At 42.8% G+C, this 26624-nt stretch overlaps 1 protein-coding gene across 1 annotated transcript; it reads right to left on the reverse strand.

Moving 5' to 3' along the window:
• Positions 1-342: 342 nt before the first annotated feature.
• pkib (protein kinase (cAMP-dependent, catalytic) inhibitor beta) lies at positions 343-26624 on the reverse strand. The gene is made up of 3 exons (XM_085790422.1): positions 26421-26624; positions 2864-3015; positions 343-647 (listed from the first exon to the last, which is right to left on the reverse strand). Exons 2-3 carry the CDS (start codon positions 3003-3005, stop codon positions 565-567), a joined length of 225 nt encoding a protein of 74 aa, XP_085646548.1. The 5' UTR covers positions 3006-3015; positions 26421-26624; the 3' UTR covers positions 343-564.

Below are 26624 nucleotides of genomic sequence, written 5' to 3' on the forward strand. Positions count from 1 at the left end.
TAAGTAAGTGAGCGAAGACGACACTAAGGGGTCTGTAAATGTACCGTTTAGCGTCCTAAAAAGCTGTGTGAACCACATCAGGCTGGTGTCACCCACCCCCCTCCTCCCTCCCTCCCTCCCTCCCTCCCTCCCTCCCTCCCTCCCTCCCTCCTGCTGAGGTCAGTGTAAAAATGACAGCAGGTCCCGGACAGTTTGAACCCCCCAGCTCTCCTTTTACTTTTTAAATAAATCATAGAAAAATAGTAGTGTACAGTGTACAATCTGTCACCGTCCCTTTGATTCTCAGTGTGTCCCGCAGTGTGCGTACTGTACAACTTCCGCATACACGCACTCTCATTGGTTCTTTAACTACATCAATTGTCTGACTCTTCTCAGGGTTAGGAAAAAAGTCCAAAGCTCTTGAGCGTTCTTCAGTGGTGGTGGTGGGGCAGTGGCTGCGTCAGTCTCTCCTCTGCGGCTCCGCTGCCTTATCCAACAGGCTGCTCCGTCCCGCTCCCCCCAATCCAATCCCATCTCTCAGGTTATCTCCGCAAGTCTCCGGGGAGGTTGAGCGATCCGAGCCCCCTACGACCCCTCTTTCCCCTCCGAGCCCTCGGGCGGCGCCGGGGGCTGCTCCGCCGAGGGCGACTGGGCCCCTCCCGGACCATCTGTGCAGAAGACACAAGACCAGACATGTTGCTGTGACTTTGCAAAAATTATCTTTGACCCTCCTGTTGTCCTTCTGGGTCAAATTGACCCAATCTGTTCCCTTCCTCCATCCTTCCTTCTTTCCTTCCTTCCTTCCTTCCTTCCTTCTCTTCGTCCTTACTTCTTCTTCCTTCCTCTTTTGATCCAATTGACCTGATCTGTTCCCTCTCCCTCCATCTTTCTTTCCTTCCCTTTTCCCTTCCTTCTTTCCTCCCTTCTTCCTTCCTTGAACGAATCTGTTCCCTCCCTCCATCTTTCTTTCCACAATCCTTTTCCCCTTCCTTCCTTCCTTCTTCTTCCTTCATTCTTTCTTCCTTCTTCTTCCTTCCTTGAACAAATATGTTCCCTCCCTCCCTTCCTTCCTTCCTTTTTGACCCAATTAACCCAATCTGTTCTCTCCCTCCTTCTATCTTTCCTCCCATCTTTCCCTTTGTCCTTCCTTCCTTCCCTTCGTCCTTAGTTCTTCCTTCCTTTTTGACCCAATCTGTTCCCTCCCTCCTTCTATCTTTCCTTCGTTTTTCCCTTCCTTCCTTCTTTCCCTTCGTCCTTCCTTGACCCAGGAGGACAACAGGAAGGTTAAAAAAAGAGGAATTATAATAATTGTGAGAGTTTGTTGGTCTGTTCTAACAACATTGTGGTTATAACATCACTACCCCAGTCATGGTCATGATAAATAACTTATGCTGTTATGATCTGACTCCTCCACAGAACGGACCAGTCAGCCCATTCCCATGTGTTGTCCTCCACTGTCACTGCCTGCCCCCTCCCACCCGACTTCTGTCCTGGATTACTTGGATATTTCTCATCTTATGCACATTCTTTGTCTTCATACTGTAATTATTTCACATTCCATCATCCATAATGTACATATTTGTGTTGTATTTATATTCATATTGTGAATATTCATTTATTTTAATTAGTTTATGGGTCAGTGACAAAAAAGGGTTGGCGAGATGAGCAATTCAGGAATATCTGAATCTAAAGAGCATCAGATTTGTTCAAATGTGCATTCTGTATTTATGTTGGTTTTATGTCATTTGTACGTGACATTTGCACCTTTTAAAAAACAAACAAAAGTAAGACTGAATGCCCTGAGAATGTCAAATGGTGTAACCACAAAAGAATTATAAAATTTAAATATTTGATCTACCTACATTGAATTTAAAGGGACTATGAGGAGTTTTGGAAAGCCTAGTGTTTTCACACTATATTTCCCATGAGCCTCCGCGCGCTCGGTGAAATTCTTGGACCGGCGCAAGACGGATGAAAGCGAAAACATTAATCATCATTAATCAAGAATGTAAGTCGGAGGTTGGAAGACGATCAGATACAATCATAGTTCCGACCATAAACGATGCCAACTAGCGATCCGCCAGCGTTATTCCCATGACCCGCCGGGCAGCGTCCAGAAAACTGAAACTAGGAAATGCTGGGCGAGTGGACCACTAAATAATAATATCAAAATAACTATAAGACAAAAGGATATATTTATCAAAAATGGACCCATTAACACGTGTGGGTAACGTAGATTCATCCACATTCATATGAGACTCTTTTTAAAAGCAAACTTCTCAGGGTCTCTTATAAATGCTACACTACCTTCTGAAAACATTCCAATGAAATAGATTTGTTTCCTGCGTCTCTGCATGCATTTTAGCAACTCTGGGTATGACATATTCTAAAAACTGTTTTTTTCTAAATAATGTGACAGATTTTCTTTCTTTTTTTGGGGGGGGGGGGGGAAATACTGGTTATACTTGACACTGGGCTGCATTATGTCATTGAGTTGTTAAGCTACCTGACCTGCAGTACCTCTTTCTTTATAGTTTTTCTTCTTACTTTTAATTAATTGTTTTGCATCAAAAATCAAAGCAAATTCCTCATAGCCAATAACCCTGACTCTGACTGTGATGTGTCAGTACTAGCTGTGCTCCAACACTGGCCCAACGTCCTCTCTCTGACTCTCCGATAGAGTGAATTTTCCTCTTGTTACACTGGACTTATTCTCAGTGTGTCCCATCATTTTTCTATGTCTCAAACAGCAACAACATACTGTATGCTGTTAAAGCTGAAACAAAACTCCTGGCAGGAAACCGTTCATGCTCTGACAGTGTGTGGGATTTTCACTGCAAACTCAATTTCCAACCAAAGTAAAACAGCGGGTGCGGTGTGTTACCTTTGAGGGACAGCTCAGCCAGTTTGAGGGGCAGGTCTCCAGGGTTCACCCCCGCTGGAGAGCCCAGGATGTCAGGCAGGGCGTTTCTCCTCCCCGAGCGCCCGGAGGAGGCAAAGTCCAACACCGGCTCCACTTCCGTCATCTCGGGATCCCTCTACGATTACAGAACAAACAGGACAGGGTTAAACTCTGCCAGGAACTCAACACCTGTTCATCGGCGTAATGGATAGAACACTGTTTGTTGTATACTGTATTATAACATCAGTAGAGATCACTCTGGGTTAAAGGGATAGTTCACCCAAAATTCAAATTTCACTCATTATCTACTCACCCTCATGTGGACTAAGGGCTGGGAGAAGTTTCAGAGTTATCCGTGGCTTCTATGAGTTACAGGGGGTCTCGGCATAGCAGTGCATGTCCATATAACAGTTGCAAATGGATACCACTTTTCTTGGTAACAAAAAGACACACCAAAATGTCTTTTTGTCTCCATGCTGCTCGTATGTAATGTCCGTCTTGTATTGAAGCCCCGACATGCGAAATTGTTCCAAAAAAAATTAAATAAGTCGGCGTCGGCAGTGTGATTACTGACGCCGGCACAAATCAGATTTGGACAGACCAGGAAGAAGAGCTTCCACTACAAACAAGCTTGAAATATAGACTCATTTTATTTTATTTCGGAACAATTTCACATTTCGGTGCTTCAATACAAGACAGACATTTCATACGAGCAGTATGGAGGTATTTGGATGTTTTTTGGTGTGTCTTTTTGTTACCAAGAAAAGTGGTATCCATTTGCAACCGTTATATGGACATGCACTGCTACGCCGAGACCCCCTGTAACTCAGAGAAGGAACGGAGGACTCTGAAACTTCTCCCAGCCCTTAGTCGACATGAGGGTGAGTAGATAATGAGTGCAATTTGAATTTTGGGTGAACTATCCCTTTAAAATGGGTTGAATGGACATGAATGTTGTCACCTCACTCATCCAGTGACTGTGGCTTTGCTTTGACTTTGCTAACAGCAACATAACTCTGATATGATTGTGATTATTATATGATTAGAATCATTTGCTGAACATTATGTTTGTGTATTTGACATCATTTATGGTTGACTGTCTTTTCTTCATCAACATTAGAGTTCTACACACACACACACACACACACACACACACCCCAAACCTCTCAGGCAAACCAGCTGAGAAACAGCTGTTCTCCACAGGCTGTGGACAAGCTGCTGCACCCATCACCCCCCCATCACCCCCCTAAACAAGTCCTCCAGTCCAGAGCAACATGAGTAACATGTGCAAGAATGTTTGAGGTTTTCACCACCAGTGTCATATGTGTCTGTCTCTGTCTGTCCATCTGTCTGTCTGTCTCTCCATGATCTGTCTGTCTCTCTCTGTCTGTTTCATCTCTCTGTCCATCTGTCTGTCTGTCTCTCTATGTCTGTCTGTGTCCCTGTCTGTCTGTCTGTCTCTCTATCTGTCTCATTATCAATTCAATTCAATTCAATTAGCTTTATTGGCATGAACAGAAACCTGTTGTTGCCAAAGCACTGCACAAACCACTCAAAATACATTTCAATATAACATATATACAGTACATATACACATCTCAATATTCAATAACAAATAAACAATATTCCATAAAACTACACCACAATAGAATCCAGTACAATCAGGTACAAACAATGGTGCAAGTCAGGATGTTAAAGAGTCCCTCAGGTTGTGGCAAGCAGACACATACCTGGCTGCCAGAGGAGCTGCTGTCCCTTCTCCTAGCAGGACTGACATTTTCTCCTCTGGTGTTAGGTGGAATCTTTTGATTTTCTTACTTATTTCTTTAAAGTGAGAGTTTCTTATTAAAGAGTATTTCTCACAGTGGAGCAGGAAGTCTCTGTGTCCATTTGTCTGTGTGTGTCCCTGTCTGGCTATCTATCTGTCTGTCTCTCTAGCTCTCTGTCTCTCTAGTTGTCTGTCTATCTGTCTGTGTCCCTGTCTGTCTCTCTATCTATCTGTCTGTCTCTTTATCTCTTTGTCCATCTGTCTGTCTGTGTCCCTGTCTGTCTGGCTATCTATCTGTCTGTCTGTCTGTCTGTCTGTCTGTCTGTCTGTCTGTCTGTCTGTCTGTCTGTCTGTCTGTCTGTCTGCCTGTCTGTCTGTCTGTCTCTCTCTCTCCCTCTCTCCATCAATCTGTCTGTCTATCTGTCTGTCCGTCTGTCTGTCTGTCTGTCTGGTCTATCTAATCTACTTAACCTATTTTTCTCTAATCTGATACCCTGGTCATTTTAATGACTTTAAAGACTGCTTTTAAAGTCCCATATTGAGACCATCATGTCTTTTATAAAGCAGGTCTATGTTCTATGACAACACTGTGTTACAGTAAATGCACACAGCCTGTACTGAGGAACCGATCCTTACAACCAGCTGTCAGGGTTTCTGTAACTTTATGACATCACTGGGTTGGGTCAGTTTGGGTTTGTCTAACCTGACATCTTCTTTATTTTTTACACATTTTATCAGAGTGAAAAGAGTCAGTCAGCTGTCTGCTGACGGTCCACAACAGTCAGCCCTGAGCCTGTCCTCTGATTGGCTCCCTGACCTGCTGTTACCAGAGCTCCAGAGAGAAAGCTGAGAGAGGCGACGTAACACTACACTGATGCTATTTGGGTTATTAAAACCACAAATATAATCTTCAAATGGATCCGTAACAATGTAATGTGTATTTTGGGGGTTTACAGCAGAGAGCAGCAGGGACGATTCATCATGACACATACACAAAACAACAAAAACGCACCTAATTGTGTTTAGTGATGTTAGTAACGCCGGGAGAGAAGATTCATCAGTGGAGCGGAGAATGCGTCTGTCTGGGCTCATGGCAACCAGCAGCTGGGGAGTCAGCTCCAGGCTACACTGGTGACCAGCAGAATTACATTCCTTGTCACACACACGCACACACACACACACAAATACAGCAAGCCGCTGTTGCTATGGCAACGATACAAAAAAAGCACCACTGGCAGGTATACGACTCGAATCCATTCTCTCTCTTCCCCCATGTCTCCCTCTTCTGTGGCGTCGTCTCTTCGCTTTAAATAACCAAACCCATCTCCCATCGCTCTCTCTCCACACAGCAATGGCATGTGAGTTCATGTGCACTTGCAGCTATGAACTGGACATAGCTACACTTAAACACATGCACAATCTAGATCTCCACAAAAATAAAAATAAAAAGGAGGAGGAGGGGGGGTTACAGGTTGGCCATCTGTTAGCCTTGAGCACTGTCTTATAGCTCAGCCTCAGACACTGAGCTCATACAAGTCACAGTAGTTCATAGTGGCCTATTTTTCTTTTAACAATTCCACGGACATAAACATATTTCCTCCAACACTTTGACACAATCGCACGCTGACAGCTAAACCCGCGACTCGGCACACAAGAGGGAGGAGCCGCCGCCGCCGGCAGGACAATGGAGACACAATGAAATGGCAGAATCTTGCACGGTTCAGTTTGATTGGAGGCGACAGCGGGCATTGTAGCGCGGAGCATCTTTGACACAGCTGATAGCATCTATTTAACACACACATACAAACACTCAGAGCATCCAGAGCTTTACTGAACAGGGTGAACGTACAGTAAGGCAGCAATAATTCATGCGTTGATGAATTATTGATGTCAAAATGTAGTCGTACAGTTCATGTTGTGCTCTTCTTAAAAAAAACGAACATGAGAATGGGCCCAGACAAATCCAGACACACACTGAGGTTCACTTGTTGGCAGGGCTCAACTGATTTAGACACATACAGGTATCGTTATAATTGTGATTTGAGTCATTTTTTTGAGGTGGAATGGTTAATATTCACTGGAAGAATTATACAAATGTGGATGATGTTATTTTTGTTGGGTTCAGTTCAAACAAGTGTTATTTCAATGAACTGTTAAGTAGTACTTGACAGTTCATTCACTATCTTTTGTCCGTTTTCACAGTAAATTACCTTTATTTAACGGTTCAGTTAAAACGCACTATAGCCTATTAAAAAAACATCAACCTTATTGTTTCTTTGGTCGTATCTCTTTGCAATAATGAGGTACTGCAATAAAAAAAGTAATAAAAATATCCATTATACGACTGTCATTTTTCAAAACATCTGGTTTGAAAAGATTTCAACCAATGAGTGCTAATATATGCTGTAAAACTGATGCTTCTGTTCAATAACTGCTGGCTTACTGAAGCTAACTTTACTGTAATAGTGCCCATGATGATTCCAGTCATTGCTTCTTTATCATTCATTGCATCAGCACTGGGTCTACAGCTGGTCACGATCATGAAATTGAAGTTGACAGTTAATTGCCATACATACAGTTGTGATTTATGATTTAACTGTCTTTTTTATTTCCTTTTTCATTTGGCTATTATAGAAGTTATTATAGAATTATATCAGAAGTTAAGCTCCTGGATATCAACAGTTTGTGGCACGTATTCTCCACTCATGTGCCATTAAACCACAGCAGAAGAAAGGGGCACAACGTGATTATGTCATTAACAGAGGACCAGTCAAACCTCAAACGGTGGAAAATTACATGGAGATAGTGATGGAGATATGACATTTCTGTTAGTTTCATCCAGCTGTATTTATACACATGAATGGAAACCATTTCGACGATTATGCAATAAAAAAAAATTGCAATCAGCTCAAATAATTGCGATGAGGTGATTATGCAATGATTGTGACAGGCTTACCTGGGTCTATGAGTGTGTCGAGCAGGTTATAGAAACCCTGAGGCACAGTCTGTATTTTTAGTTCAAACAGGTTATTGTAATTGTAAATCCTTTTTTTCTTAAATGTAAAGAACCTACCCTGAGTATACTCTCATTATAAACCTCCCTGTGCTGCTTCACACCCAAAAAAAACACCAAGGACCTTGTCTGCAGTATTAAATTAGTAGGACTGTACTGTGGGCAGGGAATCCAGAACATTGCCCCCCCCCCCCATCAGGCCCCAAACGTCAAAGCTGCTCTTTGTCCTGGATCTGAGGACACTGTTCAACTAAATGTCCGACAACAGCAGCGTGATGGGAGCCGGGCAGCAGAGGAGGAGGTTGCCAGACTGACTAGCTGATTATCAGTGAAAAGCCACTGGCTCTGGATCTGAAAAGACTGTTCGTCTGGATAATCGAAACTAGAACGAGGCTTCGGCTGATGTATTGACTCGCTGTGATGTCTGGTCTTTGTTGACCTTACATTTACAGTAATACCAGCTGGTGACAGCTCCCAGTGTGATGTCGGAGTATTTTCCTCATCGGCGTTGGGGTTTTAGTCTGTCAAATACCTCAAGGGATAGTTTAACATTTTGGCAAATTCGCCTATTGCCATAATCCCGATACTATAGGAGTAGGTTCATTACCTTTAATTGTCTTTGCAAGCTGTTTTGAGATCGGCGGGGCAGAGACGCATGCTGCTCACAAATCGCTATTTTCACCTTTCCCTCAAAACTCATCAAATGCACAATGTACAAAACGCCAAAATACTCTTGTTATGAAGTTATGACCTGCACATTTGCCACGCTATAATAACATACGGTACTGTGTATGTAGCAAATATTTAGAACTACTTGCGTTTTTGAAATCACTCCGTCAAGCAGCCATGTCTGGAATGTAGTTTTGGCTATTCACTTGCCTCGAAATAAAAAACTCTGTTTCATAATGTTACATTATTATTTCATAGAATGGTGAATGTGCAGGTCACAACTTGTCCACGAGAGAGTTTTGGAGTTGTTGGATTGTGTATTTGATGAGTTTGGTGAGGGAAAGGGGACCTGCCCCACCGATCTAAAAACAGCTTGCCCTAAAACTATAGGGATTATGACAATGGGCAAATTTGCCAAAATGTTGAACTATTGTTTTAGAATCCACTGGTGATTTCAATGTATATTATTTAGCTGCTGGTATTTCCCTTAGGTAAATATAACCCAAACCATCAGGGCCAAACATTAGACCCCAGTGGCATCAATCCAGATACATCAGTGTCAATAACAGCCTGGGAACCCCACCAAGAGTCTGGGCTATAATTAGAACATCTGGCTGGTGACTTTCATTAAAGCCATTTGGATTAAACATTGAAACAGGCAGTGACCCATCATCTGAACAGGTTTATTTTAGCTGCTAATCCAACAACAGTTTAGATGGGATTATCTTGTCAAGAAAATTGACCCAGATTCAGTGATGGCCCGCACCAGATTAGTCAGCCACAGGAACAAGCCGCAGGTGTGTTGCGCAACAAAGGTCGAGGTACACAGGAGCCTTTTGATGGAGGAACTGTCACACGGGTCAAGGGTTGTTTCCATGAGAGTGTGTGAAGATGCTAACAAACAAAAAAAAAGGGTGGGGGCACAAAAAGGCCATCTTTCAAACTGCTAACATGTGACAGCTCTGCAATTAAATAAGAGCTCATTAATGCCGCAAATTGCTACCTGGGCTATTTCTAAACACAGTGACCTCTATAATTTAGCAACAAATTATACCGCATGTACTTGAAACATCCTCTGTCTTGCAGGGCTACTGTGTAAATAATCACGCAGCTAAAATTATCTGTTCCTATCTTCACCAGTTTGACGTGCCAAAGGACAAAAAAAAAAAGACCTTTCACCCATGTCATCTTCTGTGGTAATTAACAAAGCAGGTATGATCCAGCGCAGAGTTTAACCAGCCTGTCACTTGAAGAGTAATTGTGACCGCTGCAGCTCGCCAAGGCACCGCAGCTATTGGGAACGGAAATGCAAGTCCAAAGTGAGTGGGAGAGCTCCTAGTCTCCACAGACATTTGCAATGGCGGTGAATGGAGGATTTCAGCACCACGGACAGAGCAACAGAGAGAGAGAGCAAGCTGAACAAAGATGCTGAGAGCTGGATAACTCGGACTTTTAGTGCATCCAGGCAACCAAACAGAGACACGTACAGCTTCTACTGTTCTGTGTTAAAACGTCAACACCAGGCAGACTCCAATCAAGAGCAGAAAAGCATTCTCCCATGGTCCTCCTGACAAGAACTACACAGGCTGTAGAGCATGACTGAAGACAGACAGGAGTTATATAGGCTCCACTCCATTAAGGACAAAAGAGTGGATGGCATGAAAAGAATGAAGGAATGCTAAGATGATGAAATGACATGTATTATTATATTTATTTATTCACATCTGCATTATTTATGTATCTATATATGTGCATTCTATTTCTGTTATCTCCACAGGTCCCACACTGTACTCCCCCATAGGAGCATAGTCTGGGAGCTGTGTTTTTTTCTCCTCCCCTCTCCTCTTGTTTCTCCCCTTTTCCTCCCCCCTCTTACCGCCCAGTCATGTTATGTCTGTCTTGTATGCTGTAGGCTATATGTACGGACGGGTTGATTGCTGTAATTTTGCTGTACCTCTGTATAGTGACAATAAAGGCTGATTCTGATTCTGACAGGCCTACTTATTAATTTACATATGCATTTCTGTATTCATAAATTTTTATATTCACTTATTTATCTAATTTCTGTCAATTACATAGGCTAGGCATCTGTCTAAAGCTGGGTTGGTTACAGTGGTGGATGTGGTGGACTGGATAGATCTACTATTACTGCCTTGACTCTGTTGGAGCACAGACGTAAGCTTTTATTTATCTACTTATGTAATATATACATTTTATTCACTAGCTTGGTTTTGTATTGGATGGGTATTGTACATGGATCACGAGAGGTTTTCTCTGTTAATGACACTGATGACAGTTATGACAATAAATCAGTATAATCTATGCTAGCAGGCCCTGTAATGCAGAATACAGGAAGATGAAGCGATTTCATCATCCATCAAACAAGATAAATAGCTATTAGTGAAATAGAAAGGAGCTGTGGCCACACATGGTGAGAGGAGGGGATGAAATATTCAAATGTAATTTGGTCTGACAATGAAATCAAAACTTATTATGTGAGTGTATGAAGAGAGAGGACAGGACACGCAAACCAGCCAATGTCAGCACAGCACATGCAGGTGAAGGCAACAGGTTCTTTACCAAGCTCAAGAAATTAGTACTCAGTGGATCAAATGTGTACAAAGACATTTCTGTTCTTCTACCAAAAGGGATAGTTCAACATTTTGGCAAATTGGTCCATTGCTATAATCACTATAGTCATAGCGGTAGGTTCGTTACCTTTAATTGTCGGTGTAAGCTATTTTTAGAACGGCGGAGCGGAGCAGCAGGCTGCTCAGGGCAATGCTATGGAGGCTAAGGGAATTTCTTGTTTTCCCTCATCAAACTCATCAAATACACAACCCAACAACTCCAAAAGGCTATCGTGGACAAGTTGTGAGCTGCATAATCACCACGCTATGAGACAATAACGGAACGTTACGAGACAGAGCTGTTTTATAGGTAAATTCATGCAAAACCGCTGATGCGCGTTGTGTTCAGGGACAGTTTTTCAGCAAGCAGACTCTGTATTTGCCTCTAAAACGGCTCTGTTTCGTAACATTCCGTTATTATCTCATAGTGTGGTGAATGTGCAGGTCACAACTTGTCCACAAAAGCGTTTTGGAGTTTTGGGATTTTGTATTTGATGGGTTTGATGAGGGAAACCAAGAAATTGCTTTAGCCTCCGTAGCGTAGCTCTGAGCAGCTCACGGCTCTGCTCCGCCATTCTAAAAATGGCTTGCACCGACAATTAAAGGTAACAAATCTACGTACCGCTATGACTATAGTGATTATGGCAATGGGCCAATTTGCCAAAATGTTGAACTATCCCTTTAACAATCAACTGATATACATGTTGCACATTGTCATATAGCTGCATGGAGCCACGAAACATTTTATAATTCTAACTCTACTACACTGATCTGAAGTCTGGTGAGCGAACAATGTCCCAATAATTTGCTTAACAATACAAAGTGCTTTCCACAATATGACTTGGAGAATATCTTACAAACAGACCATCAAAGTGTTCAAGGTTTTTTTAAAAAAAAGAATGATTATAAACAGTGTGCACATATAAAATACTGGTTTGAAATCTAAGCTACTTGTGATTATAGTGTAAAAATATCATCACTTTAAAAAACCACATCCATCCAAGCCTTTCCTCTCTGAACAGGAGACAATGATAGATATCAGTTGTCTGAGCCAAGCAGCCTGGCCCCTGCCTGCTGCCTGAGGCTGACCTCTATTCTGCTGCTCATCACTCTAACACTCGCAGCGTGACCGACCGCCAGAGAGAAGAGAATACAGCCTCACTACAGGCTATACATTATATATCAATGCCCACAACACATGAGGCAGCAGTTAAATGAAACGCTGTCATTTTTAGGTTTGATGATCAATAAATAAGCAAGAGGGAATGATTATAGATTACTTTCCCTCACCAGACAGTCTCACCACATCAAATCCAAACCACAGACGTCCATCCAGACTGTGCACCCCACCCCTCCCCGACACACGCACACACCCACTCCTAGTCACGGCATTAGTCAGTCATTAAGACAGAGGAGGTTGAGGTCAGGAAACTGCCTTCCCACCCGACTAGGAACTGTAGAAATCATGTTTACACAGCTGGCACAGACACGATAAGTTTGAGATGAATAAGTAATGCCTGGGATTAAGTCCCTTGCTATTTTTAGTCCCTCAAACCCTGTGATTATTCCCTGTCCTTCTCCCCACTTTTTTTCGCTGTTATCCTAAAGCTTAACATGACTCTAGCTGCCATGGAAACTGCACCATTGTTATAAAGGCTGCTATATAGTGGAGGAGGGGAGCAAGAGACGACGCTGGACTATCTTTATGCTGCTTTGCTTCTTTGTTTTTTTTTCCCCTGCTCATGCAGATGTCTCATTATGTTAACATCCGATTTGATGTTAACATCATGTGGTGGATTGTTTTTGCAGGTAAGCAATGGAAATAATAAAGGAGCGCAACGAAAAAAACTGTGGAGAATTCAGGAAGGTATACTAAAAATAACTGTTATGATTCAATAGAAAAACAACGAAAACGCAGGAGATGAGATGAATTCAGTGCAACGCTGTTAAATTCCATGCAAAATCCACCACCTGAGTAAGAAGTGTGAGGAAAAAGAACAAGGCTTCACTCGTCATATGCACATTAACAGGTGCACAGAAGGTTAAGCATATACACAAAGGCTACAAGGCAAAGCGCGGCTCTGATATCAGCAGCTGATGTTCAAAAAGGGAAAAAACGAAAAAGCTGTGTTTTTCCTTTCTTCCAAGGCACGAGGAGAGAGAAAGAGAGAGAGAGAGAGAGAAGAAGCAGAGAGGTGAGACTGATCTAATGAGACAGCGTGATCACAGCCTCCCTTCAGATCTCACAAACATACCAGGCAGATCTCTCGTCTCCTCTGCTGATCCCCTCCGATCTTTTTCTCACCATGGCTGCCTGCTTTCATGTTGCAGGAGCCAGCGTTTGCAGACAAAAAAAAAACATGTCGGTGTAGGCTTGTAGATAATTTGCCTGGTTGGGGGTTGAAGAGAGAGACCGTGAAGGTCTAGTGAGATGAGTCTGGGCATGTAGTTCAAGCTGAAATGCTTTGACAAAAAAAAAGGAGTCTCCTGTTAATCACCTAATTTCACCCATTTCATGCAGAATCTCCCCGATGTGTCTTTTCAGAGGACTCCACTTCCAAATGGGAACCATTCAATCACTTGTTGGCTATACAAAATTGTCCAATCACGGTGTAACATCTCTAAAATCTCAGTGGCATGTTTTCTGAGATTGGTAGTCTAGAGAGAGAGAGCGAGCCCTCTCAATATCCCAACAGTAGGGTGATGTCTTTATTTCTAACCTCGCGTGTAAAGGATGGATTCACTGGGTCGGCTCTGACCTAAGCTAAACTTATTAGCATGCCTGGCTAACCATCTAATGTGGCTTCCAAAGCCAAGGAACACATCATATGTTAATCTCATTATCAGTGATCTTGAGCTAACATAAGTAGAAAGGACACGTTTGATGGGATTTCCCTTACATCTTTTTACATACAGTCTATAGGTTACGTTGAAATAAGCCTGACCTGCACCTCAGGGTAATCAGTGCTGTGTTGTTACAGTAGGCTAAAGCTTAGGGAGCAACCAAACTACAGTAGTTGGTTAGCAAGTCTGTTCTTCATTTGGTTTGACTAAGTGTACACTACAGCAAATGCAGAGAAACTTAAAAATACATATAATGCAGCATTAATGTGTGCATGTTTCACTATAGTAATGCTAGAATGAGTCTAATCTTTATTTTCTAATTAATGCAGTGTAATAATGGGGGTTATCTGTCAGAACAATGCACTTTCTCGTATTTCAAAATATCTTCAACTGAAGAAGGTTTAACATTTCATAGGAGTCAGAAACGATGTCACCTGGAGATTGAGTTCTCAGCAAAATAATGGAGCTAGCTAGCTACAGCTGAAAGAGCTTTTTTTTTTTGGTCAACAAATGAGCAACAAGCTTAACTATATTCTGACACATTCTAAAAAAAGATTGTTTAATCTGCCACATTAACACTGGAAATGCCTATCAGCATGGCAGCAGCTAGATTATATTAACAAGACTGCAGGTTTAGCAAATTGTTGGTTTTTGTCTTATTTAATGGTCTAAAACAGGGGTGTATTTTAGTTCAGGGGCCACATAGTCTACAGTGCAATTTGTATCTCAAGTGGGTAGAACCAGTGTAGAATAATAACCTATAAAAAACAAGAACTTCCCTTTGTTTTATTGTAAAGAAGTACAAGTAGCCTACATTATGAAGATGTTCACAGTTAATGAACTGTTGTTTTACAAAACATTATGAACAACCAGAAATTTCTTGAGAAAAATATGTGCAACTTCAACATCATTATGTCTCTTATATCTTCTAGGCCTATTTTCACTTGGCCAGATTGGACCCACTGGTTTTGGCCCGCGGGCCACACGTTTGACACCCCTGGTCTAAAGCAACACAGACAACAATTTAAAACATATCAATATAATTAGTATACTTAATTGTTATAGAATTATGAAAACAGTTTCAGGAACTACCCACGACACAAAAAGGAAGTAACAGGCACTCACTGATATCATTCAGCCATATTGTTTTTTCGTCCAAAGAGCACTTCCTGTTACAGTCCTTAAAAGCAAACCACCCACTCGGTAATTAACTGCATTTAATGTGCAATAACAACAACAAGCCATTATATGAAATTAGGCCGACAGAGTGGTCTTGGCGTTGCCAAATATGAGACAGATTGAGCGGCTTTTCATAAGGGTCAATCACAACAACAGAGCACCCGGCTATTTACAATAATTAGCACACTTGACAGAGAGCTGTAAAGAACGGCTGGCAGGCGGGCGGGCGGGCAGGCAGCGCTGGCAGAGGCCTCAGGGACGCTCTATAGCACTGAACATGTCAAGTAAGAAGAACAGGACGATTTGGGTCATGTAGGACTTTCACATTCAGAGTTCACATTCTGACTCAGCACTGATTATTAACTAATCCTGACCACAAGTGCCTCCAATTTGCTCCATTACAAAGGGCAAACCTGATACAATCACAATGTCCAATAAAGAGTGTCCTATTTTTGCCTGGTGGTGGCACCACATGTGACACCAATGTCACCATTGATGTAGCTCTACTCTGGGTCAAATTAGATTCTGGAGCTAATTAGATTGGTGGCCTTGCTCACCTTTTATTTGTTTGGTTTGATTCCAGTAGGGGGGGCCGCCATAGATTTTATATGAATGCTGGATTACAGTACTCATACAGTAGAAGCAGCACTCAGTGTGGAAGCAGCTATGTAATGTAATGTCTTCACTGCTGGGCTTCATTAGATCAAATGAAAGTAACTAATAACGATGGTGATGTCATCAGGATTGTCTCAGCTTGGCCGTGGATACAGCACAATTATAACAGAAACAAATCATCAAATCATTAAGTGACTTTATGGTAAGTGTAGGATCTTGGATTGAGGAACTAAAAGTCAAAACTTAAAATCAGATCATGATTGATGAGAGTCACAAATCAGTAAGATACAAATAGCTGTGATTCTGTTGCACTGCATGCTGTGGTCACTATTCAATTAAAACCAGTTATCTATTTGGAGGACACTAAACTGATTTCAATCACAGTTCAGACGAGCGTGCAAGAAAATAATTATATGTCTATACTGTTTGGAGTCTTCATACTAGTAGAAGAGGAGTTTCTCCTGTGAAAAGGTTTTCTAAAAGTGGTTTAAAAATATATATTTCTGATTTCTGGGGGAAAGTTTCTTTTTCTTCATTTCAAACTTTTTTTTTTTTACCACTAAAACCTTGAAAATATTAAAGCTCAGCCCGCATAAAGTTTTATTTCTAGGGCTTACGAGTGTGTATTACACCTAGGTGTATGAACCGATACAGAATTGATTTAGAAAGACCTATATTACTGATGTTTTCAAACAGTAAGACTCCTCCACAGGGGGGAGAGGGAGAGTTTGAAGGAGAACTGCAAAGATACTGCATGAGGTGAGTAAAATCACTCTCTCTCTCTCAAAGTTATAACTCAGGTATATGAGGACAAACATGATGCACATATTTTGAGATTCAGTGTGATTTAGGCCTATATCATTATTTCTAATTTCCATCATAGAAAGATCAGTTTAGAAAAAGAAACTCATCATAATAATCATGTTTTAAAGGGAGCCTGAGCTGCATTTGCTGCATTTGAACCAAACCCTGGAGCATTTACCTCCTGCTGCGGTTCATTTGGGTTGGCGTGAATGCTGGCCTCGAACTCTGGTGCCGACCAAACATCCGCTCTCTGGTCCGCATCATGGGGGTGGTCTAGGTCTGCTATCAAGTGAACTCTGGTGTGAACCCCATCCACACCAATGGCACCGTTTTACGCATCATTTCATTCATTCACTCAAGGAGATGCATTGACTCTGTCAACAAGTGCTACTGTTATGGTGATTTTTATATGTTTGTGATTATTAACGTATTATTGCCCACTGACCTCATTGGTCCTCGTAGGGCAAAAGAAAAAAGTGGTGGTAGGTTGTCATTACTGCCTGTCGTCTTCTGTGATACGTCCGATAAGCTAATGTACGTTAATGGTCGCAGTCTTACCAGCCATTCATATGTGCAGCGCGTTACAGTCTGCTGATACAGTCCAGCACCAACACGAAAATAAGACAACAATGATGTAATTGCGAGGACGTTGTTTTACTTGCTTAACCGGTATTACCAATAACCGAACGACATTCGTGGCCACGTGAGTTTTGTTTACAATTTTTGGGCCGTTCGAGTTTTGCCTTTGCAAACCGGCCCAATTGAAAATTTGCAACGATGTATCATCCTTGCATTGATTCAAATCAGATGACGGACCCACCCTAACTGTGTGTTCACACCAAAAGCTTCCAAAGCGTCAAAACGCCGGAAGTCAATTCATTTTCAATGAGAGCCTGGCGACACTGAGCGTCCAAAGCGTCAACAGGCGTCGCCGCGCTTCCAAAGCGTCCAAAGCGTCACCAGACGAGAAGTTGAGCCGTGGTTAACTTTAGGGTAATTAGCTATGATGCGGTTCAGCGGCAACCGGCGCCAACCTGTCAGAATAAAGATGTCCGTCGGCTGCCTTTTTTCTCTTTTTTTTGTAGTTCGGCTTCCCAATGACCAGCGCGATTGAACTTTGACGCCAGTCACGTGACCAGCAGCCAAAGCGGCTGAAAATATTTGCCGTTTTGGGAGCTGTCTTGTCTGACGCCCACCCTCGAGCGTTTTTGACACTTTGGAAGCTTTTGGTGTGAACGCACAGTAAGTATCAGAAACTGATGGGAAGGAGCCACCAGTGTGGAGCTAGCTAGTTAGCATGCTAACTGTGGTAGAGGAAAGGAGCAAAACAATAAAGTTCCTTTCCACATGAACTCACCACACAACAGGTAAGATAGCAGCTGTTTGTGCTAATTTTAGCCATGCAGCACTTGCAAACCTAGAAATTAAAATGTTTTTCAATTCATCTGAGAATCACTGGGCTAAAATGAATGATGTCTAGACTTCATCCGAAAGCAAAGATATGTTTTCAAGTTGCTCATTTTTCTGACCAACACCAACACATAACAGACTAGTTGAATTCATCCTGACATAAACCGATAATAAATCTTCACACAAGAGGAACAAACAAGCAGAATGTTGATTCTGCTCCTTTCTTTACACGCAACTACGAAAACACATGTCACGGTTTATGATTTAAAACCAACAGTATCAGAGGTCGTATATCAGTTGCAGCAGGGGCAGCAGTAGTAAGGCCATGGGAATAAATCTACTTTATGAGTCCCACATGTTCGATACATGTGTGACACCAGAGGACAGTGTGCGCTGCCGTCACATCAATATTTCAGCACAAAGCCCGTTGTTTTGAAGAGTGTAACCAAGGCCGTCCTCCACCCCGGGCTCTCTCTCTCTCTCTCCAAACTAGACCATCATGTCAACAGTGATGCGGCCGGGCCGGGGCGGCTGCGGCTGCACGTGCTGCTCCTGCACGCTGGCTGGCTACCACCCACGGGCCTCTGGCGCTCTCTGACAACAACCCTGGCAAATGGGGCATCGGCTGAAATACACATACACATATACACAACAAAAAAGAAGAAAAAAAAAAATCTGCAAAGCCAACACACACACTGCCACCCTGCATCAACAGAAGTGTCAAGCTCTTGTGTTTGTGTTTGTGGTTGTGATTAAAGCTGCGCTCAGCAATGAGGATAAAAGAAGAGCTGCGACAGAAGAGGATTTCATCTCCACCAGTAGAAACCCTGGGATTTCCACTTATCTATCCATCCTGTTTTTTTTTTGTTTTTTTTTGTTTTTTTTCAAACGTCCAAACTCGACAGAGAAGAAAGCGGCATCCTGGTCCCTGACATTTCCCCTTCGGCTCCTCGTGGGAAATCCCAGGTTGTTCAGTTTCACAGCTGGATGTGGCAGGAATATCTCCACAGGGGAGCCGTACAAAACTCTGATCTGATGCCTCATCCACCTCAATTAGCTCCATGGGAGGCCAGAGAATTCAGGAGAATGGAACCTGTGATGTTTCCCTAAAAATAAACCCAATGTCATGTTCTCTTCCCTTCCACAAAGAACGAGAAATCAGAACTGAAGCGTGAAATTCACTGAACTAAATCACTGAAATCAGATCTCCATCACTCTCCTCATTTCTAAATGATTTCTAAATGATGTAAGAAGTTAATGGCTAAGACTTAAGGTGTTATTATTACCGCATTTGACCAACAAAAATACGTGGAAATGGAGAATATTGGATTCAGTGATCTAACAATTTAATCATCATTGATTATTTCAGCCACATTATAACCAGTGTTGCAAATGAGCACTGTTCTTTTTTTAATGATGAGTGATGACCTGTAACTGAATGCAACTAATGAGCATGAGGGTGGTTCACTCTGGCAAAAGTGAATGATGCTCACAGACCAGAATGTAGCAGTAGTGAACCAAAAAGCTGTTTGCCCCCCCCCCCCCCCAAAAAAAAAAAGGATTTAGAGGATCAGGTATGTAGAAGTCAGTTGATATCAACAAAGACATACAAAGAAATCTCAAGGAAACGCGACTGGACTTGGTTATTTGTCTTGGAAGACGTTTCACCTCTCATCAAAGAGGCTTCATCAGTTCATGCTCGCATCTGACCAGGCTGGGGACTGGTCCAACTATCTGGTGTGGAGACTCAGGTATTTAACCTCTGAGAGGGCTTTCACAAGACCGATGATGTCACTGGATCCCTTTGTGCTCCATGTGCCAATGACAGTCTTTAGAGTGTCTTCCAAGACAAATAACCAAGTCCAGTTGCGTTCGATTTGAATTTCCTTGAGATAACTATGACCTGGATAAATGAGAATATTCACAGGTTTACAAAGAAATCAGTTACTATGAACATCTCGCCAATAGACACATCGAGGTGAAGCATCGGACCAGTGTGAAACTGAATTCACCAAGCATTGGATTGTTATCCCACTAATAGGGAACATGATCTGGGATTAGACGGTTGTCAGACAAGTTAGTTTTACCCTACTGATGTGTTGTTGCAATAGTAATCCTGTAATCGTAGTGAATAAATGACGATCACCAGTTAGAGAGTCAGGAAGCTAGAGCTGAGAACTTTCTCCACAGGAGTCAAACTTAGCATACTGTGAATATACTGTACAACACTGTGTTTTTGTAAGAATGATCTTTGTCTGTAACAGTTAGTATTCTCTCAACTAGAAGGTTCTGGGATAAATTCTCATGTCTGGGTAGTTGTGTGTTTAGTTTACATGTTCTCCCTGTGTCTGTTGCCCCTTTCCCCCAAACTGGTTCCAGTGCTGGTTCAGACCCAGCGCCTGATGTAGAAACCGGCTCTTGGTTTTTAAAACTGGTTCCAAACTGGTTCCAATCAAACACCAACTCCAAGCTGGTCCAGAACCAATTGTGCACCGATGGCGCGAAGGGCGTTACCTGACCAAACAGGAACCGCGAAAACAATGAACCGCCATTTTTAAAATGACAACAAGTGAGCCAATTGCACTGACTAAAAAGAGAGAAATGGATTGTAAAAACAAGAAGCAGACTGAAGAGACCCAGTGCTTCCTGGTATTGTGGTCTTCATCCGAAGTACAAAACTCTTTTGAAAAGCCGGAATATGCTCATACTTCGGTTTTTAAAAACCCGAAAATGACCCCTGGGTTACTCCTTTTCTAACCTGAATATTACGCCAATCAGGATATACCCATCGAAAGGAACATTAATTTGTGTTCTGCGCATGTTCTAATCGCAAGGAACTTGGTCTTTTGAGTACAGGAACTACTTGTTGTAAACATGGCGAAATGCAAGATAACACCACACTTTTAGAGTGAGGAGGAAACACATCACACATGACTTCATAAGTGGTGAAAGACATGAACATCATGTCTTTTGCAGACGGTAGGAAGTACCGGGATAGCGAGTTCACCGTGTTGTTGTTGTTGTTTTTGGATACAGGAAGAAGAAGCCGAAATGACGCGCATAGCGTCATGACGTTCTCCGTACGTCGAGATGTTGTCCGTTCGTCGCTGTTTTGCTCGGGATATCCCAATTGATTACAATTACCACGTATACAGGAATAACCCTGTTTGTTCATGCATGTAAACGGGTTATTCCGAATGTTTCAGAACCGGAATATGGACCTTAAAGCAGAAGTAAGTGGTCCGGTCGTTTTCGCTAATGCTGCGTTCCAGGCAGGCTTTTGAAACCGTAAATTACAGCTTCAAGTCACAACTTACGACTTTGTAGCGTTCCAGGCAACCCACTCGTGTTTTTCCGACCTGTTTTACCGGTGAAAGTCACTATAACGGCCACTCATAACTTCCGACTGGTGAACTCGTACCAGATCGAACTGGTACGACTTCACGGTCGGAAAAATACGAGTTTCCTTGAACGCACCATAACAGTCCTCGTCCCTACGTCGCCACATTCACGGCGTCCCTTGGCTGCACACACAGCCCTGCATGCCGTTCTCTCTCCTCATTGGATAAAAACTGTAGGATACGATAAATGTTTTCTCCTCGGCTCAGAGCAGAGCAGAGTGACTGAGAGACCCGTGTTTCAGTCCAAACACTCTATGTAAGTGATTGCTGTCGGAAGATATAACTATTTAAGACTTATATTAACACAAATATATCACTTACTTCTGCTTTAACCCGAATATTAACCCTAATCCTCCCCCAGCGTCTGCAGGGATAAACAGTAACAGCTAAGGGTTCTGGTGAAAACAACTTATTAATTATTATATCTCATCTGTTGGCAGTACAACAGGCTCAAAAATAACAATTATTTCACCTATTATCATCTTGTGAAGCTGCCGTGGGGAATGTGTCAGCAAAAACATCTGTCTTTTCACAGCAGACACAACAACACCACCACAAATTTTTACACTTGTGTCTCTGTCAGACTGACAAATTCAGCTCCAGTAAAAAAAAAACAAACAATTGGACGATGCTGACGTGTGAAGTCGGCAGGCGCGGCTCCCGTACAGAAAGGCGGCAAAACCGCGCTTTTGTGGCGCCCATTCAAACAGCCATTTGCCCCTCTTACCCGCCAAAGGGGGGCAGAACAGGGCTCCTCTGATGGACGACGTCCGACGGGCCCGCTTTGAGATGCCGTGCTCTGTTTCTGGGGCAGACGGGATTCCACGTGGTAATTATGAAGGGGGGGGGGGGGGGGGGGGGGGGCTAGCTGATTCCATTGTGTCGTCTGATGCACTGAGAAAGGTCACTGATCTGTGAAGTGAATGGATGCTTTTGGGATTTACAATAAATCCTTTGTCTCTGCAGAAGAAGCCACCCCATCTCACCTACTGTCCCCTTCCCATCTAATCAGTACAGAGAGGATGGCAGCCGGAGAGATGACATTGAAGAGCAACGGTCCTTTTCACATAGAGCCGGGCATAGGCATGCTGGAGGGGAGGGAGGGGGGGGGGGCGGGACAGGACAGGACGTCGGGACATCTATTGAGTTATGCTGCCACTTCTTTTGGCTCTCCTCAGGCCCGGGCTGCTGGGAAAACAGGCACAGAGAGGTTGAGGTCGGAACAAAACAGTCTAACACAGCTTCTGTTCCCGTTACCATCCGCCGTCCTCTACGTCTCTGCAATACACGTCCATGTCTTCTGTGTCCTCCGCACCCAGGTGGGGGGAAATAATATTGACCGACATGTTTTAATAGCGTAAAGATGAAAGTAGCTGCAGCCAAATGGCAGCCGGCCATTGGTGACAGTAAAAGGGCAATGGGCTGTAGAGAGGCAGCAGCTCAGAGTAAACTCTTATAGGTCACTGGTCAATACAAGGGGGAATAATAAAGGGCTGGGTTTTAGCCTGGCAAATGACTGCTTCCATCCTCAAAGTGGCAAGGTCCCCAATCAATGTGAATCCGATGGAGCGGCGGGTGGTAAAAACCGTGTCAGGCTGTCATTTATCTGACAGGAGAGGATGACTTTTCTTTCTTTCATGAGAAATTCAACAGCGGATGAAGGATGGTGAAAAAAAAGGCCAAAATGTGAGGAATGTAAAGCATGGTTCTCCACAAAAGCCTGATTTTTATGTAAAGGGATAGTTCAACATTTTGGCAAATTGGCCCATTGCCATAATCCCTATAGTCTTAGGAGTAGGTTCGTTACCTTTAATTGTCAGTGCAAGCTATTTTTAGAACGGCGACAAAGCTGCTCAGAGCTACACTACGGAGGCTAATGGAATTCCGTGGTTTCCCTCATCAAACTCATCAAATACACAATCCAACAACTCCAAAACGCTCTGGTGGACAAGTTGTGACCTGCACATTCACCACGCTATGAGATAATAACAGAGCGTTACGAGATGGAGTTGTTTTCGAGGTAAATTCATGCAAAACCGCTGATGCACAACAACTCTGTCTCGTAACGTTCCGTTATTATCTCATAATGTTGTGGTTTCAAACCAAGAAATCCCATTAGCCTCCGTAGTGTAGCTCTGAGTAGCTCGTGGCTCTGCTCCGCCATTCTAAAAATAGCTTGCACCGACAATTAAAAGTATACGAACATGGCAATTTGCCAAAATGTTGAACTATCCCTTTAAGGAAAGGATTACAAACTGCTCATTTCAGTTGATAGGGGTGCCATGGTAACAGTTGCTGGTAGATGATAAATTCATCCAGGCATGTCAGCCCATTCTTTGTGGGGAAATAATGGATGTGCTCAAACTTCTGTCTTGTAACAACTCCAACCAGTGGAATGAGCCTTACACAATTACAATTTACATTAAGAACCATCACATTTACTTTTTTTTATATGTGTCAATGATTTTTAAAAAAAAGAATTTCGATTGAAGGAATTTTAGTATTTTTCATTTTCATTTTGCTCCATAAAATGCCTAAATGTTCCAATCAATCAGGTATATTTTAGCATTTAACTAGTTTTGAGCTTTGTTATTTGATATTGAAGTGAATGCGTATTATAGTGAAATGACAACACCAGCCTTCATCACATCCAGTAGGCCTACATGCAGACTACTGCAACCCCTGGTCAGGAGAGGCCTGCACCTTGTTTATGTGCCTGTCATGGCTCTAATGAGGGGAAGTGTTAGATAGAGGATGAAGATAAGCTGCTCAGTGTTGCCGAGGCCACTGAAGATTAAACAGATTTCATAGGTAAAGCAGTTACCTGTTTACCGATTACAGTGGCAGCCTTTGTTCCCCGTCCTATCTGAAGATAAGGCTGACTTCAGGAGGTTAGTGATAAAGGATCGAAACAGCGTCTGGCACCTCTGGGACTCCAGACTCAGAGTGGGTGGGTGTGTGGGGGGGGCGCGCACGGTACGATGTCATCATCTGTCTGCCATCATCTACGTTAACGCACGGTGACACGAAGCCTGATTTTTCCAAGAAAGAGCAGGAATGCGGAAGGAGAACAGATGATGGGATGTCAGATGATTCACCCGGCGATGACAGAACAGAGCAGCCCGCCCGCCCGCCACGCCGACGTGAGCGAGCTACCTTCACGTCGCATGACTAAATATTAACTAAGGGGATTTAAATATGACTAGAAGTGACTGTATTGCCAAGAATTTGATGTCGCTGTTCCCCCAGTGCGCCATAAAAACACTTTGAGTAGGCACAATGAAAAGATTTAATGTTCAGCTTGTTCCTTTAATGCTAATCGCAGAGCTATTAGGGCCCTTCTTTAACACTTATATTATATCTAGTACTAAATTATATTATATTATTAGGCTATATTATATTATATTCACTCAGCTCTACAAAACTTGTTTAGGTTTATTCCCTCACTACCCGCTAATTAAATCAATTTGTCCGTCTCATTCTCCATGCTCTCACCAGCCTATTTAGCTGCAAAAGGCTGCTTCTGCAAGAAAAAAAATAATTAAAAACTCTAATAAACCCAGTGTACACTACCCACCTGCCACCAAATGGGAGACAGGAAGGTCCAGGAAGCATGAACAGGGATCTCTGTGCTAAAATATCAGCAGAATGACGGGGGATATATGATAACACGTGCGTCACTGCCGCGCTTACAGCTTCTTCCACTGCAATTCAGGGGGTCATAATAAATCTCGTGCTGCAGCTTTAAAGTAATAAACAACATAAAAGTAATAAACGTTGCACTTTCACCAGGGTTGTCCTGGGTGAAACTGCAGGAAACACCAGAACAACTTAGTTTTATACTAGCATTAGCAGTGAGAGCAAACTGAACAGCCACCACCAGATCTATACACACACACACAACTCAGCAGCACTGAAATGTTAAAGTGCTGCTATTGATTAGATTGACAGGTGATCAGCACATTCCACAGCAGCAAGACATGAGACTATATTATCAAACATGCATGCACATGTAATTAACATAGGATGAGAGTTTTTTTTTAAATGAAAGAGAGGGTCTCGGAGCTAAAAACTAATATTAAAATGAATAGCCTATCAAAAATACCAGGCCTCATTTTTCCTCTGTGAGGTAAATGATTCACAGTGGAGCACGTTCAAGAAGACACGACTAAACACAGGCAGACAGACTTACTGACAGTGTTCTGAGTCTTTTTTTTTTCTTCTTTTTTTCAGCTTCACATTCACCAAAGCATAAACACTGCACACATGTGGAGCTGGCACTCATATGCTCTCCACAGGATGAGGACATGAAGGGCCTACAGCACACACACACAGGAATTTTTCATCTACATTTAGCATAAGATTATAGTTAGGGATTTGATTTGTTTTCACATTAGAAAACAATGTTAAATTATGTAATTTTCTATTTTATTTTTTGAAAAGCAGAGCCTTGCCATTTAAAATACAGCATACTGCCACACATTGGCCTTTGTAACCTTATAGGCCCTTTGGAAATAAACCAGCTAAACCTGCATTGTGAAATGTCATATAGATCTTTTCAGGTGAGAAGAACACCAGATTCTTCCTGTCAGTTTTCACAGTCTAAATTAAACATGTTGACTTGATACTTTGTTCATTCCCCCTGGTGGTTTCATTCCACAGTTCACCCATATAGCAGGAGAAGCATCTGAAGGTCACGGTTAATGCACCTTTTTAATAAATCAGAGCAGATAATCCAGCTGCCATGGAGCAGCGCTGTGAGCCCATATGGAGGTGACAGACAGGCTGCTGGAGTTGACTGGAGGAGCCTCCACTCGGCCCTGTGTGGTTGACATTTACCGGATCACCACTGTTAAATATTAACAAGGCTGCATCTGATGCCTCACATGATGGTTGGTTGATTCTGGCTGATAAAGTTGGTCGCTTGGATTTAGTTGTTTAAGCTCCTCCTGCTGTTGTTTAGATTGTTTTTTTTTCTCTAATCTCAGTTTATGTGAGGATAATGGCCCCAGCATGCCTCATTGACTCTGTACTGTGAGCAGCAGCTTCTCGTTGGAGGCTGCTGCTGCTGCTGCTGCTGCTGGCTGTGTTAGGGCGCAGCAGCAGCAGCAGCAGCAGCAGCAGCCAGTCTGATGTCCTACCTGTGGAGCAGAACAGGTGACAGCGTCTATAGGCTACTGTTATGTACGCAATGACGGACACTCACCAACTGATTTCAGTGCGCTTCACCGAGGGACGAGAGGAGAAGATGATGATGATGAAGAAGAAGAAGAAGGGAGAGGAAAAAAAAAAAAAAAAAAAAACACCGAGGAGTCCGAAGTTGGAATCAGCCGCCAGACACCATCTTCTGCAGGGGCGAGGAGGAGAAAGTGCGGAGTGTCAGGGAGCTGGTCCACGCGTGACACGGCCT

Source organism: Trachurus japonicus, chromosome 11 (assembly GCF_045865225.1).
Source record: "Trachurus japonicus isolate A0001 chromosome 11, Traja_1.0".
In the NCBI taxonomy this organism is placed as follows: domain Eukaryota; kingdom Metazoa; phylum Chordata; class Actinopteri; order Carangiformes; family Carangidae; genus Trachurus; species Trachurus japonicus.

Bases quoted from the DNA above. Each gene is read 5' to 3' on its own strand.
- pkib (XM_085790422.1), bottom strand. From the start codon at position 3,005: ATGACGGAAGTGGAGCCGGTGTTGGACTTTGCCTCCTCCGGGCGCTCG. The intron at 648-2,863 runs GTAACACACCGC...TCTTCTGCACAG, and splicing joins GGCTGAGCTGTCCCTCAAAG to ATGGTCCGGGAGGGGCCCAG.